Source organism: Echiichthys vipera (genome assembly GCF_963691815.1).
Source record: "Echiichthys vipera genome assembly, chromosome: X".
Classification (NCBI taxonomy): domain Eukaryota; kingdom Metazoa; phylum Chordata; class Actinopteri; order Perciformes; family Trachinidae; genus Echiichthys; species Echiichthys vipera.
The window spans coordinates 31,590,326-31,603,977 of record NC_139825.1 but is presented as its reverse complement, the minus strand read 5'-3'; the positions used below and the strand labels follow the sequence as shown (position 1 = coordinate 31,603,977).

The 13,652-nt window shown below is 38.3% G+C and overlaps 1 protein-coding gene across 1 annotated transcript in view; it reads left to right on the top strand.

Moving 5' to 3' along the window:
* Positions 1-9,969: 9,969 nt before the first annotated feature.
* LOC310965108 (E3 ubiquitin-protein ligase MARCHF9-like) overlaps positions 9,970-13,652 on the top strand; it is a gene marked incomplete at both ends in the record, with an annotated part of 8,308 nt that continues 4,625 nt past the window's right edge. The window contains one exon of the mRNA XM_083938523.1: positions 9,970-10,305. Coding sequence (XP_083794649.1) covers positions 9,970-10,305 — 336 coding nt within the window. The remainder of the gene's footprint in view (positions 10,306-13,652) is intronic.

Sequence of the window (13,652 nt, the reverse complement as noted above, 5' to 3'; positions counted from 1 at the left end):
TACGAATTATACACAAAACCACTTACAGAGAACTAAAATTATTATTATTATTATTATTGTTATTATTATGATTATTAACTAAAAACACTTACATTTCTTGATCTGATTGACTATGAAACTATACAAATAATGTTCAAAGCAAATAATCACTAATTGCCTCATAGCATCTAGGAGTTGTTCCAATTTAGAGAAAGCAAATAAAAGTTAAGAGGAGCCTGTTTATTAAAAAAACAAAAAAAAACACCAGTAAGAACTGATACTAAACTACACAGTATTTCAACAAAGGCTGTTGGTCTGTGAAACAACTGTGATGATGAGATGAAAGAATGTGCCAAAATATCAAAAACTAAAACAGCTCTTGTTTTTTTATCTCTTGTTATTCTTTGTTATTGTTTTGCTTTGATTTGTTTTAACCAATGAGCCAAATATTAGACACTGACTGGTTCAAACTGAACTTTTACTTTGTTTATGATTAATTATAATAAAAAATAAGAGGAGTTAGGACCAGAAAAGCTTTTTATTTCCTCGTATCCCTTTTGAACATTACCTTTATTATTTGAGTCATGTATTTGTCGCTTAGGATTCTAAGAAACCCATTTGCTTGTTTTTCTTTTATTACTTTCCTTTTTACTGCTCATTCGCTTTATTTAGTTTGTATTATTATTATTTTTCAACATGTTCAATAAATATAAAAAAATAGATAAAAATAACAAATAAAAAATGTATGTAGACCTTAAAGCTCTGCTGGGTCTGATAAAGTTAATAATAAGTTAATAATCATATAAACCATGCTGCAGAATGCTTTTATCTTGGTGTTTTTAAATACGTACTGTATCTTGATTATGTTGCTGTTTACGTGAAAAACATACTAAGATTAGGTCTACATATAGCAGACATTATTTCAGCAAACCAAAATAATACGATTCTTTTTAGTATAACTTAGTTTGTTTATTTGCAAATGTAACAAAATAGCCTACATAATAATTGAAGAGAGTGAAAGGGATTTTGCTGGTTAGATAAATACACTTAAAAAAAAGAAATAAAACAATGGTATCTACATTTTGAGAAGAAACAACTATGTGAAATGTATGAGCACATCCTGCTAAAGAACACACAAAAATAATAATAATAATAAAAAAAGTTACAAATCAAAAGTATTGCATACAACTGCTAAGAGAAAGAAGGCCACAATAAACACAAATAAAGTACTGTAGTAGGCCTAGGACAAGTTTTAGGCTCATTTAGGCTTGGCAAAGACTTAGACTTCTCTTCAAGATTAGTCTAGTTGTTGTTTTGTTTTTTGTATTGTATAAAGTTTCTGTCCATCTGTTACATAAATAAGTTTTATCATAATCAGTTAACTGCTGGGTTCATAATCAAAGTCACCATATTTTAACAGCCGTAGGTGTAAAGTGCAAACTCTAACTGCAAAGCTGTAATGAAATAAAACAAGAATAGTTAAAGAAAATAAATTTGAGAATGTGAGTCCAGAATAGGTAGAAAGTCCAGTAAACATTGACTTAATAAATCAAAAGAATATGTGCACACAGACACATTCATGTATTTACTGATGTATTATCCACAGTACAAACAGCTGCAGCATAAACTTCATAATAATGTTGCATATTTGGGACATAACGTCATCCCAAAACAGATATTTACTCCACATAATGTGAAGTAGTAAAACTAGTAAGTGAAGGAAACATCCTCTCCCTTGTTTCCTCATGAGCTCATCTCTCTCTCTCTTGTAGTTTCATTATGGATTAATAAGTTGAAGCCTGGCAGACTTTGTAACGACAGCAAAGCTACACAGTGCACTGATGTTTCATTTTATTGAAATACAAACATTCATCAATATGGCAGCTACTGATTCAATGTTAAAATACTGTATGTTTTATAACTTTTTAAGAATCCAGCATGAACTAATAATAAAACATGATATACCACACTACCTCCAGCATCAGTATTGTAAAATATAATTTTTTTTATTTGCGAGTCATTAGCCAGTTTCAGTCAGTCACAATAGTCTGAATGATCTGCCACTCTGATGCACATACAGCCTGATGGCCTCTAGATTTTTATAATTTATTACAATATAATTTAAATTAACTGTGCACCAGACAAGTGTTTACTAGTGCTGGCATAAGAAATTAACAATGGGTCCAAATGGGGGAAAAAAAAAAGAAAAGGACTGAATGCAATGACTGTGTGATAAGATTAAACCTTAAAGTCAATTTTTCATTATATGCTGATTTCTGTTCCTCTTTGTTCATTGGTTACTGACACGCTGCACAGTGTCTGCCTGCTTGGAAAACAACATGTGATCACAGAAAAACATGAAATGGTGGACTTCTGGTTGCCTATAAATAAAACTATTTGGTGTCCAGCACAACCAGACCATTTTGGAGTCTCTTCCCAGCCTACTGTGTTCCTACTGGAGTGGAAGAAAGTAGAAACTGTCAGTATCTGCTTTTGAAGCCGGACATGCGGATGTAGCACAGCAACAGTCTCAGTGTCTGAGACAAAAGTGTTAAACAAGGCGTTGCTTCTTTACAAAGGTTAGGTTGCTGCAGGGCTTCCTGCCCAACCAGAACTGCAGGAGAAACCCTTCACGACTCAGTTCCACTTATTTCTGGTTCACAGATTTCCAACCTGAGTACTTTTTATACGCGTTTTTCCCAGCAGCAACATTTTGTCCATAAAAGCACCACTGTGTCAAAATGTCTGCTGTGAAAAAGGCTTATCGCTCTCCTGATGTGTATTTATCTCTACACTATGATGTTTTTACTTTCTGAGTGACCATTTGTAAAAGAAAAACAGAATATAAATTAATAATAATAAGGTGAAGAAAATGGTAATTGATATCCACAAATATTTACAAAATGTTCTATACATTTAAGATAAAGTACAAAGGGTATATCTATATAAATATTTTATGTGTGTTGATCCATCTCTATATACATGAATGAATACATCCTGTTTGTGTTGACAATAAACATTAAATGATAGTTGTTTTTTAGTATTAAGTGTCTTTAAATATTTAAGTTTTAACCGTGGGGAGGCTGTTGGTCAGACGTAGAGCCTGTTATCCCATATCTGCAGCCTCTAGTCCGCATGTCAACCCTCCCAGGCGCTATAGACAGTTGACCACTGCTCCCAATGCTTAGGATGGTTAAATGTAGTGTTATCCTAAAAACAATGTATGAACTGATACAAACGTAATCCCTCTCAGTCATCACTAACGACCCACTGGATGTTCTGCGTTCTTGTTATTTAGGTCGGTGCGGGAGGTTGGTGACAGTAAGCAGCTGAGCAGTCCTCTGATTCCCCACCGCTGCTCTGTCATGCCCCTCCCCCTCAGCATCTCATACTGACACACTGGGCACTGTTAGGTTGATTATCATTTCCCCTAGACAGGTTGCATAGGTTAATGATCAATCCCTCTCTAATAGTGGCCAGCTATAATTACCGGACTGCTTGATTACTTCTGTGCGCAGTTATCTGCTCTACACGCCAAGGCCATATTTTGTCTTGGCGGCTTCAATCTCACTCTCTGCAGGCTGCAAGATACAGGGTTAGATGATAACGCTCACCGCCACTGGGTCACACTTTGCATTTTCTAGCTGGTGTTAATCCTTAATGTCATGTTTATGCATTATAGCAAATTGGATGTTAGCACATCTCCTCTTGCTGTCTCGGTCCACCAAAGAATCTGAGCTTTGCTTTCTGAGCCACTGAGGTGGCTTCACGCACTACTTAGTGTGGATGACTCTTCTGTTCTCCTTGATTCAGTATAAATCTTCAATCCCCCCCCCTCACACACACACACAACACATCCACCAAATTTCATGCTTTTATCAAGTGAACGATTGGTGTAAAATATTGAGCTCACTATAGAGTCATCGTACAAGAGATGGTAACACACACACAGACACACACACACACACACACACACACACACACACACACACACACACACACACACACACACACACACACACACACACACACACACACACACACACACACACACACACACACACACACAGGATGAAGTTCTGTGTTTACTGACTGTGAGCAATACTTCCTCTATACCTAATATACCTTTAAATGCAGGGATCCAATTTCATTAAATAATACCGTATCATTTGAGATATGTTTCAGGTGAAGTGATACAATAGGATAAACATGCAGCAGTACTGAGACTTTAGATAGAGGCAGTTGTTTCGATGCTGCCTCAAACGTTTGGCCAGTTCTCAGTTTTGTGATGTATGTTGATGTTGTAAAATGTTTCTGCTGATGACTGACACAGCAGATTGGCACATCATATTACTGTGTGTTACTTGTCCTCTTAAAACATATAATATCTTCAGTAGACGTTATTGCATCAGTTCACATATAATAATGCCTCTGGCACTGTAATAATGTTTATCATGTCAACCAGCTGATCTGACCCTTTATTATCATTCAGATAATGACACACATGTGATCAGTGTTCATGCTCAGCCGTGGTAACTATCATTGGCCCAAATGTTCCAATCTGCATTATTTTCTCTGTAGTGCATATGATTATCTGTCATTGTCTGTAACTGATATCTCTCCTTGCTGTATATTTGATCCTCTAAACACAGCTATATGTTACCATCTGTAGACTATACTACTTTCACTGCACACATAAGCAAATGTTATCGCCAGGCTGCACTACTTCAATGCCATTCTTCATATTAAAGGTCAATAAATGAATAGAGAATCCTGCATGAGCCACCAAACAGCATTAATCCATCAAATTATTAGCTTGAATACCTCTGTGTTTATTTTCTATTTCTGTTTGCTCCCATCTTCCGGTTCACTTGTATTTTGGGTTTCTACTGGAATATAATTACACGTTTTTTTTTTCTTAATCTGTCCGTCTGAATGTTCTTGTACTCACTCTTTGTAGCACCTGTCTCTTTAAGACCTCCTAACCCCAGTCTGCTCTGATTGGTCAGCGTCTTCCATATCTGAGCTCGTCATTGCCAGGAAATAACTGTTACAGCACTTTTAAAAACTATTATTATTATTTTTTTTTTTTATTAAACAGTCAATTTACACAGAAAGTGTCAAACACTAACATATAACACAACACATAAGAGCTTTTCACGTAAAAAAAATAGTAGAAAAAATGAATAAATAAATACAGCAAAGATCTCAAAAATAGAAAATCCATAAATACATAAATAAACATTGTCATGTCAGTAAATAGACGTATGTAACAATCTCTGTTATCATACATTTCATTAAATACCAGGGGGTGTATCAAATATCTTTTCAAAATGTTGGTGCGTTAGCTATATTGCGTTCAAATTTTTATAGTCTTAGTTTGTCCAATTTTTTGTATTTTTTTCCACGGAGCATTAGTCTTGGTCCCACAATATTAATGCGTTAAAATCACCCTTTTAAAATTAAAATGACCACATATTCTGTCTGCCTATTCACAAAACCTCAGCTTCCTACGCCCACGCCATCTTGGTAGTCCACTGTAACGGCACTTTCTACCTATATATGATATTGCTGTGACTTCACGACCATACGGAAGTCCTGGCGGCTCGTTTAAAGACACTTTCTGAATACGGGCTGTGTGCATTTCTCTGTATATCAAGCATTTTGTTATTTTCACAGTATTTATAAAGCACCACAACCTGCTTCAAAATCAAAAGAAACAAGGAAATCTCACTTTTCACAAAAAGCGACCTTTAAAGCACTGAAAAGACCCAAACTTTGACTTGAACTATCCATCTCCTTGAAAAAATGCAGTTGCTCCAATCATCCAACAAGTTATTGATTCCTTAGAATTACCACAAAGCCTCTTGTGATTCAGGAAAAAAGCCTTCGAGTCCTCAAGCGACTGAGTTTGGATGAAAAATGGGGGTAGCTGTGAATTATGTTACATTTACTGTAAATGTGTGCTAGATGATAATTTCAGCTAATTCTCCTGTTTACCTCCAGCTCATTACAGCTCCTTATCACTTATTCACAAAGATGACTCTAATACCTTTAAACAGAATAATTTCTGCCCCCCTGCCTGTAGATTTGAATTGAAGGAAGACAGGATCATGTCAATAAGCCATGAACAAACTGCCTCTCTCACATATTCAGATATTCAACATTAGAAGATCAGAAACAGCTGCTGAGTATCTGGAGAATATGTTTGTTTCGTAATGTTTATTATACATTTTAATTCAGCAAACAAATACAATGCTTTTCTTCGTGATGGTGGAGCAGGCATCTCTTTATTTGATAAAAGACTGCAGACAGTCTCCTCTGAGACAGTTATAGGACGGATGCGTTGTGATTGTGTGAATGGAGGATCTATTGTATATTGTATTGTATTGTGTCAGAGTCTTTGTTCTGCTTATTAGTAGTGGAGGGATTAGCTGAACAATCATTCATTTTGTGATAAAAGCATAAAATTTGGTACACTCATTGCTGAATATATATTTAATGAATCTGGATTTTGGGCTATCGCAATTTTTTTTCTGATAGCTGTGGCAGCCATTTTTAAAAATGGCCACTGGTGGTTACTGCCGTGGAATGCTGTTTCATGTTTTAAGCGCCAAAAATATAATTTAGAGACATGTTAAAGTGACAAAAGCTTTATTACAGTCTGATAGAACAGAGCATAAACTTTTTATAACATTTTATTAGGTCTCGATATTTCCATTCAATGGCTACAGCCTCCTCTTTGGCTTTCAGAATAAATCAAGTATTAATACTTTGTTCTCTAATTTTTATGTATTTCTATTTTCTTTAGTTGTTTCTTCTTATTCTGGTTTTTTTTTATACTTTTTTGCACAGTGACCTAGACACTAGGTTTACCATTAGTCATCACACTCCTCCTCCTATAGAGGTTGATTATAGTGATACTCAGTTGGAGGCAGCTGTTCCGGGTAAAAGAAAGTATTTGTTTGTTACAATTTTCTTGCTAAAAAGGTTGATGAGACAAGTGAAACGGTAATCTTTCCGCCAAACAACACTGCCATTGCAGGGGTGGGGGTTCAGGAGTCAGGGTTGAATTTTGTTTGAGCAAAATGGTAGGTCTCTACACTGCTGCCAGCAACATTTCAGTAAGGCAAGCAATATCAAGGAATGTCAGGATCCTCCCACCGTCTTCTGAATTGCTGAGAATTGTGAATTTTGTTTTGTTAGGTTTAGTGTAATGCCACCTTTATACTCAAAAGCTATAGAGGAGGCATAACATATGCATCACCTTATTCAAATTGAAATTAGTGACCATTTTAGAGGGTTCACACACAGGCCTCTGTTGGGGCTAATTCAGAGATGTTTATAATCAAAACTTATACAACTCCAATTAAAGTTACTTTTGGGTGTAAAAGCTTTTACACTGAATGTCAAGTCTGTGTTTGAGCAAAAAGAAGGGTCGGTGTCCAAAAACTGAGTAGGCGTTCCCTGACATAGGCTTAATCGTTTATATCTCTGGTTCACCCAAAACAAAGCTAAAACCTTACAGTAATCTCACAAATCATGTATTTCATAAGTAAGTAATCATGTCAGTGCAATTTAGACAAGACCAATGGATTCATGGACCCAAACACCCCAAACACGGGGTTAGACAGCAAGATTTCTTGGCTAGGTCAAATAATGAAGGAGTTTAAAGGGCTTCCTGCTCAACTTGGACGCAATCTTGAAAATTACACCTTTCTAGTGATCTAACTTTGGTAAACTTTTAGTACGTCATTAAGGACACCTATAAAAACAGCTGAGAAACAGTAACAGAAACAGTTTTTAGATTTTTTTTTAGGGTTAGGTGTTTTTTGCAGCCCCCACTGATACATATTCCTAACTCGCTAGCTTAAGTACCTATTTTTGCTATCTTGCCGCAAAGGCCCATGATCGTTTTTGTCTCCAGCCTTTATGATGTTCATGTCATTTTTTATTCATAATTATAACAGGTGAAATAAAATATTTAGGCTAACCTTGATGGACAGTCCACTGCACTGCTTGTCCCAGGAAGCAAATGCTAGGTAGCTCATTTGCTAGCTAGCTTGATGGCTAGCCAGATTGTGGTGGGGCAGAAAAAATAAATGAAAGAGTGCCTAACTGGATTTTTATAAATTTAATATGTTTATTTACATTTTTTTAATTTACACTTATGCATTTAGTTTACATTTTTTAAAATATTTTAAGATATATATTTTTAGTAATTTTAACAAAGAAAGTGACTGCTATTGCCCCTAGGGGGGTAATATGCAGATCTGTTTGACACATATCCACAAACACATCCAACAAACTCTCTGTCTGTCAAAAAAAAAAGTCTTGTGATTTAATGAGCTAATCCGGGATGCACATTTTTGGGGGGTGCACACATTTAACCCACATTTAGTTGCTCATTCCATGAATATACAATCCTTACAAGCTGTACCTTTTTGTAAAGGTTTCCAACAATATACAATACTTCACCAGTTGGTATTATTAAAAATCGGCAGTTTTTATTGAGCATTCATTTTGCATAATAAATGGCTGCTGCAGCCACTAGGGGGCGCCTTTGAGGTGGCCTGACATCCAGATTTGTTTGAAACATATTCACCAACACATCCACCAAATTTCATGCTTTTATCACAAAGTGAACGATTGGTGTAAAATATTGAGCTCACTATAGAGTCATCGTACAAGAGGTGGTAACACACACACAGACACACACACACACACACACACACACACACACACACACACACACACAGCTTTTCTTACAATAGGCCAATTGTTTTTATTCTTTTCATCAGTTGATAGATATCAGCACGTGGCCTCCGCGTCACATCAGCACCTCGGACAGCAGCCTCTGTCAGTGTGCTGCCTGCTGAGGTGTGTGCGTGTGTGCGTGTGCGTGCGTTCGTGCGTGTGCGTGTGCGTGTGCGTGTGCGTGTGTGTGTGTGTGTGTGTGTTTCTGCCTGAACACCAACTGAACTGATCAAGTTTTAACATCCCGGAGAGGCTGGACGCGTCTCTGCCGGCTGCCATGTGCCTGATTCATGTTCAGGTCTTTGATTTAATGTGGTGAAGATTTGATGATGATGATAAAAGGTTGTTTTTAACAGCCCGGAAGGGACGGTTTGCTCTCGGATCATTTTCATGTTTTCAGAAATCCATATCTGGCTCCCATCTCGCTCTTGCTGATGTGGTGCAGGGACGGTTGGGAAAAACTGAGAACTGTGACAGCAAGGTGTCATGAATTGGATTTTTATCGCTCATCAGATCATCTTTTCTCGTGTCCATGCGATACTACTGGATTGTAACTTTGTAGGCAGGCTGCAGAACGAAAGAGGAAAGAAAGGAAGATTACAGGAGACAATGGTGAATGGATGGATGCTACTGCGAGGCAACAAAGGAGGCACGCTTCACCTCCTGTAATTTCACCTCCCCTGCTGTAGGTAAACGGAGAAACGAAAACATAGATCGGCTTTCACTTAGTTGTTAAGAGGATTTAATACCAATCCACCTCAGACACCCTCGCTGCCTTTTATAGACGCCAACATTGTGTCCTCTGCTTATTTAAAAACATAAAGAGAAAAAACAAAAACGGATTGAAAATAGGCATGGGAGGATGATGTTGGACCCTTCTGACTTTAACGTTGGTGCCTCACAATCCCTGGTTTCCAGCCTCCATTGGCTCTAGCCATGAGAAATGATGCTTCCCTATTGGCTGGATTGCGGTGCACATGCTATAACAACAGGATATGCAAAGAGTTATGGGCTGATCTAACAGCATCATGTTTCCCGCATGCCTTTATGACCAAGGTCTGTATTTTATTCAATATGATGTGAACTGCCTATACTTAAATCAGATGGTTTGGATGCTATAAAATAATAATAATAGGCTAATATTAATAAATGTATAATGTACCTGCCACAGCCAATCAGAAGGCTGTTTTATCTCGCAAAGTAGCTGTGTCTGTGTAGTAAAGCTGCTGAAGAATGTTTAAGTACCGGATCCGGATGTTTTTCAATGAACTCAAAGTGTTGTTACTGATGCGCTCTGGATCAAGCAGGAGGACTGACACGGGCACAGACCCGGGCGCGCAGACCAGGATGCGAGAGCCGGCTGCAGGAGGCTGTGGTTGGCCGCCGATGAGCTGCTCTCACCGGGATGATGAGGAGGGGTATTACGGCTCTGACTCCCGGCCACGCAGCCTGGCACTGGAGGATACAGAAGAAGACAAACCCGAGGAAAGAAGCCTGGACGCCGCTTCCCTCACAGAGAGCGGGACGCGATCACCGCAGTGCCGGATCTGCTTCCAGGGTCCGGAGAAGGTAAAGTTATATATTAAAGGTGTCACTGTGGGTTCATGTGCTTTAAGAACGGGCTCAGCTCTACTCAGTATAGGACTCAGTATATGTTGAGAAAACATCAAGGCTCCAGGAGCTGAGGAACCTGCACTTCCGCAGCAGCACAGGTGTTTTCTGGTCCGTGGGGCCTCAAACCACGTGTCCACCTGAGGAAGTGGGTTCAAGCAGGTCAGAGTGGCATGTTCAGTACTCCACAGCATCCACAGAAATGCCTGATATTGGGAAAAATGTAATGCTAAATATTGTGAAAATTGATGACAGTATGGAAAAAAACAAACCCAGTATCCTAGGCAATGCTCAGAAAAGCACATTCAAATGTAAATAAGTGTTTAGAACCAGCTTTAAAGGTGCAGCTGCATTCTAATCCAATAGAAGAGGAAATCATCTCATGGTCTGCTGTTTCTGAGTGCACACTCGAAAAAAAATCACACAGCCCTGGCGTTGTGAATGAGACTGAAGTGGCCCTGACTGTGAAACACATTATCACACTAATATGCAGGACAGGAAACAGGCCATGTATAAATCTAACATGCTGAAGGAGCCCAGGTGGGAGGGTTGTATTTGTTATGGTGTTGAGTTCAAATATCAACAATCTTTTCCAGAATTGCATTTTTACACCTTTACAAAGGAAAGGCCTACTTCAAAGACAGGTTTTTAAAAAGAAACATCAGAATTCAAGCAGCAGAGGCTGAGATATCCTAACTTTTATGGTGCGTTCTGGAAGTCAGAGCTGGGAATGATGTTACACCGGGTTATCAGCATTTCAGTTACAAAGGCGGAAGAAACACGGCTGAAACTACTAGACTACAGTTAGCCGTTGTTAGCATGGCCTGCTTTGTAGTTCGCTTATACAAAAGGATTATGACAGGAGCTTCTTCACTGTTTACAACCGGGGTGGCCATCTTTAAATATTAACTCTGGGTTGTGTGGACCATCCGACTTTCCGAGTCGGAAATCGGACCTCGGGGGTCGTTCCAGTTGAAAGTTCTGACTTAGAGCTCGAAAGCCCGACTTCAGAGTACAACTGCAACGAACCATTAGTCCCTACTATGAGTCAAGCTAAAAAGATTTTTTTAAAACAGGATCATAATAATTAATTGCATAATACAACTCATTAGCATCTTTTTGTAATACTCTCCCTGCTTTGTCTGTGTCCGTTTGTAGGGCAGGTAGACTATTTTAAGGGTCAAACTGAGATAACCCAGATGACAGCGCTGTGACATCACTGGGGTTATTTTCTCAGATTTGACAAGTAAACTGATATTCTTGTGGAGTGTCCATTTAAGTAGTTGTGTAAATTGTAATAGTAAGTTAGTTGTGCTTACAAATTCGGTTTCTAAAAAAAAAAGACCTTCTACATCAATACCAAGCTGCTTCAGATATCTTTAAATCCGCTCCGTAAAAATCCACAGTGGCTTAGACTAAAATGGAAAGGAATGAATCTATCAACAGTGAGCTGAAAATAGTAGATGGCAGATGAAGGGCATCAGTTTGGTGGAGCTTTATATTGACTGTGTTAACCAGTAATATATTTAGCATATGCACAACATTAGGCAATTAAAACAACAACAAAAAACAATTAAGAAAGTTTTAAGACGTTTCAGGACTCTTCAGTATAATAAATGGATAATTTTTTATCATTCTTTTAAGCTGCAGACAGGTCACACAAAGTACAGCTTGAGTATCTCTCACTCACATGAAGGAGAACACTTTGAACATAACATGTTTTTAAAAAGGCATTCATGTCCAAGATGTGGAGGTCTGCGTACATCAAATCTGGCAGATGAAATCCACCTTGAAGAGAAAGACTTTCCCCTCCTGATATCCAGCTAATTAAAGACCTAGCACATCATCACCTAGAGTCAGACAGAAAATAAAGAGACGTGCAAGAGTGTTGTCAGTCTGAGGCCTTAGGGAGTCTCATAAGGCGTTTCTCGTACTGACAGCAGAAACCTGCGCCAGATGTCCTCTGATTTCTTTTGAGGCTACAGGAAAGTGACACGAGAGAAGCAAACTGTATCCAGATGAAGCTGTCAAGCAGCAGATAGTGAAATGTATCAAAACCAATTTACTGAATGCTGTCACTTTTCTCACTTCTCACACATTTTGATTAATATTTCGAGCGACTGGTTAGATGATGACCTCTGAACATATCAACCACTGAAATTTTGATTTCAAGTAGGCAGCACACAATATTTTACGGAAACATCTTCGTAATAATGACGCACACTTGTTTTTATACCATAATTAAATGGGGGATCAACTGCCGAAAGCTTTCCTCGAGAATTCTGGCCCGCATTTACTCCAGTTATTTCTGCAAGTGTGTTAAATTGAGAGCTGATCGCTGCTCCAGAAATATCATCCCAAAGGTTCATCTGGACTGAGAATTGGCAACTGAACAAGCTGATGAATTAATGTCACAGTTAAAGGGAGATAAAGGAGATAAAGGATCCTTATTGGCTGTGTTCGGATCGAGCCAATTTAACACTAAGAGGTCACCTGTAAAGGCACAAAATGATGCATACGCATGAATGACAGAGCATCCGATAGCATCACTGTTGTTCTTTTGTTCATATACTCCATTTAAATGAACCAATTTGTATTGCATTGTATTATATTTCTCAAACAATCTGAAAAACTGTGAAAGGGCAGCTCTGGTTTGTTTACAATGAACACAAAACAACCTTAAAATAGCAGTCAGTTGGCAATAAAAGTGAACATTAAGTCTAACAAAGAGGAAAAACATTCCTTGACCTGTGGATTGTAGAATCAATTCAATCAGAGTTATTTGTCACATGAAACCTTACAAGGTACAATTCCAGTGAAGCTCCTTTAACGTGTGCATTATTCATCATAAAGCAGAACCTGGCCGCTAGATCGGCAAATAGGAAAAGAGTCACCTGGTGAAATTCAGCACTGCAGAATCTAAGGCTACGTTCACGCTGCAGGTTTTAATGCACAATTCCGATTTATTGCTCAGTTCCAATTTTTTGTTTGTCTGTTCACATTACATCTTTAAATTCTGCCTGTCTACGGATTACTGTATGAACAGTTCACGCTCCTGAAGTGATCCGCATGTGCAGTTGATCATTGATGTCATCACGCCACAACAGTGTTTATGGAAGTGAACACGGCGATGGCAACTGATATTTCAGGACTTTATGGCTAAAACTTAACTTCCTTAACCCTCCACTGGCCGTCTGCTTCACTGCTGTCCTCCACGTTTGCTTTGATTCTGTTCCCCGACTGCCCGCCCGACTGTGGCACACTTTTTTTTTCAGTCAACTTTATTTGTCATTCATTTACAAAAC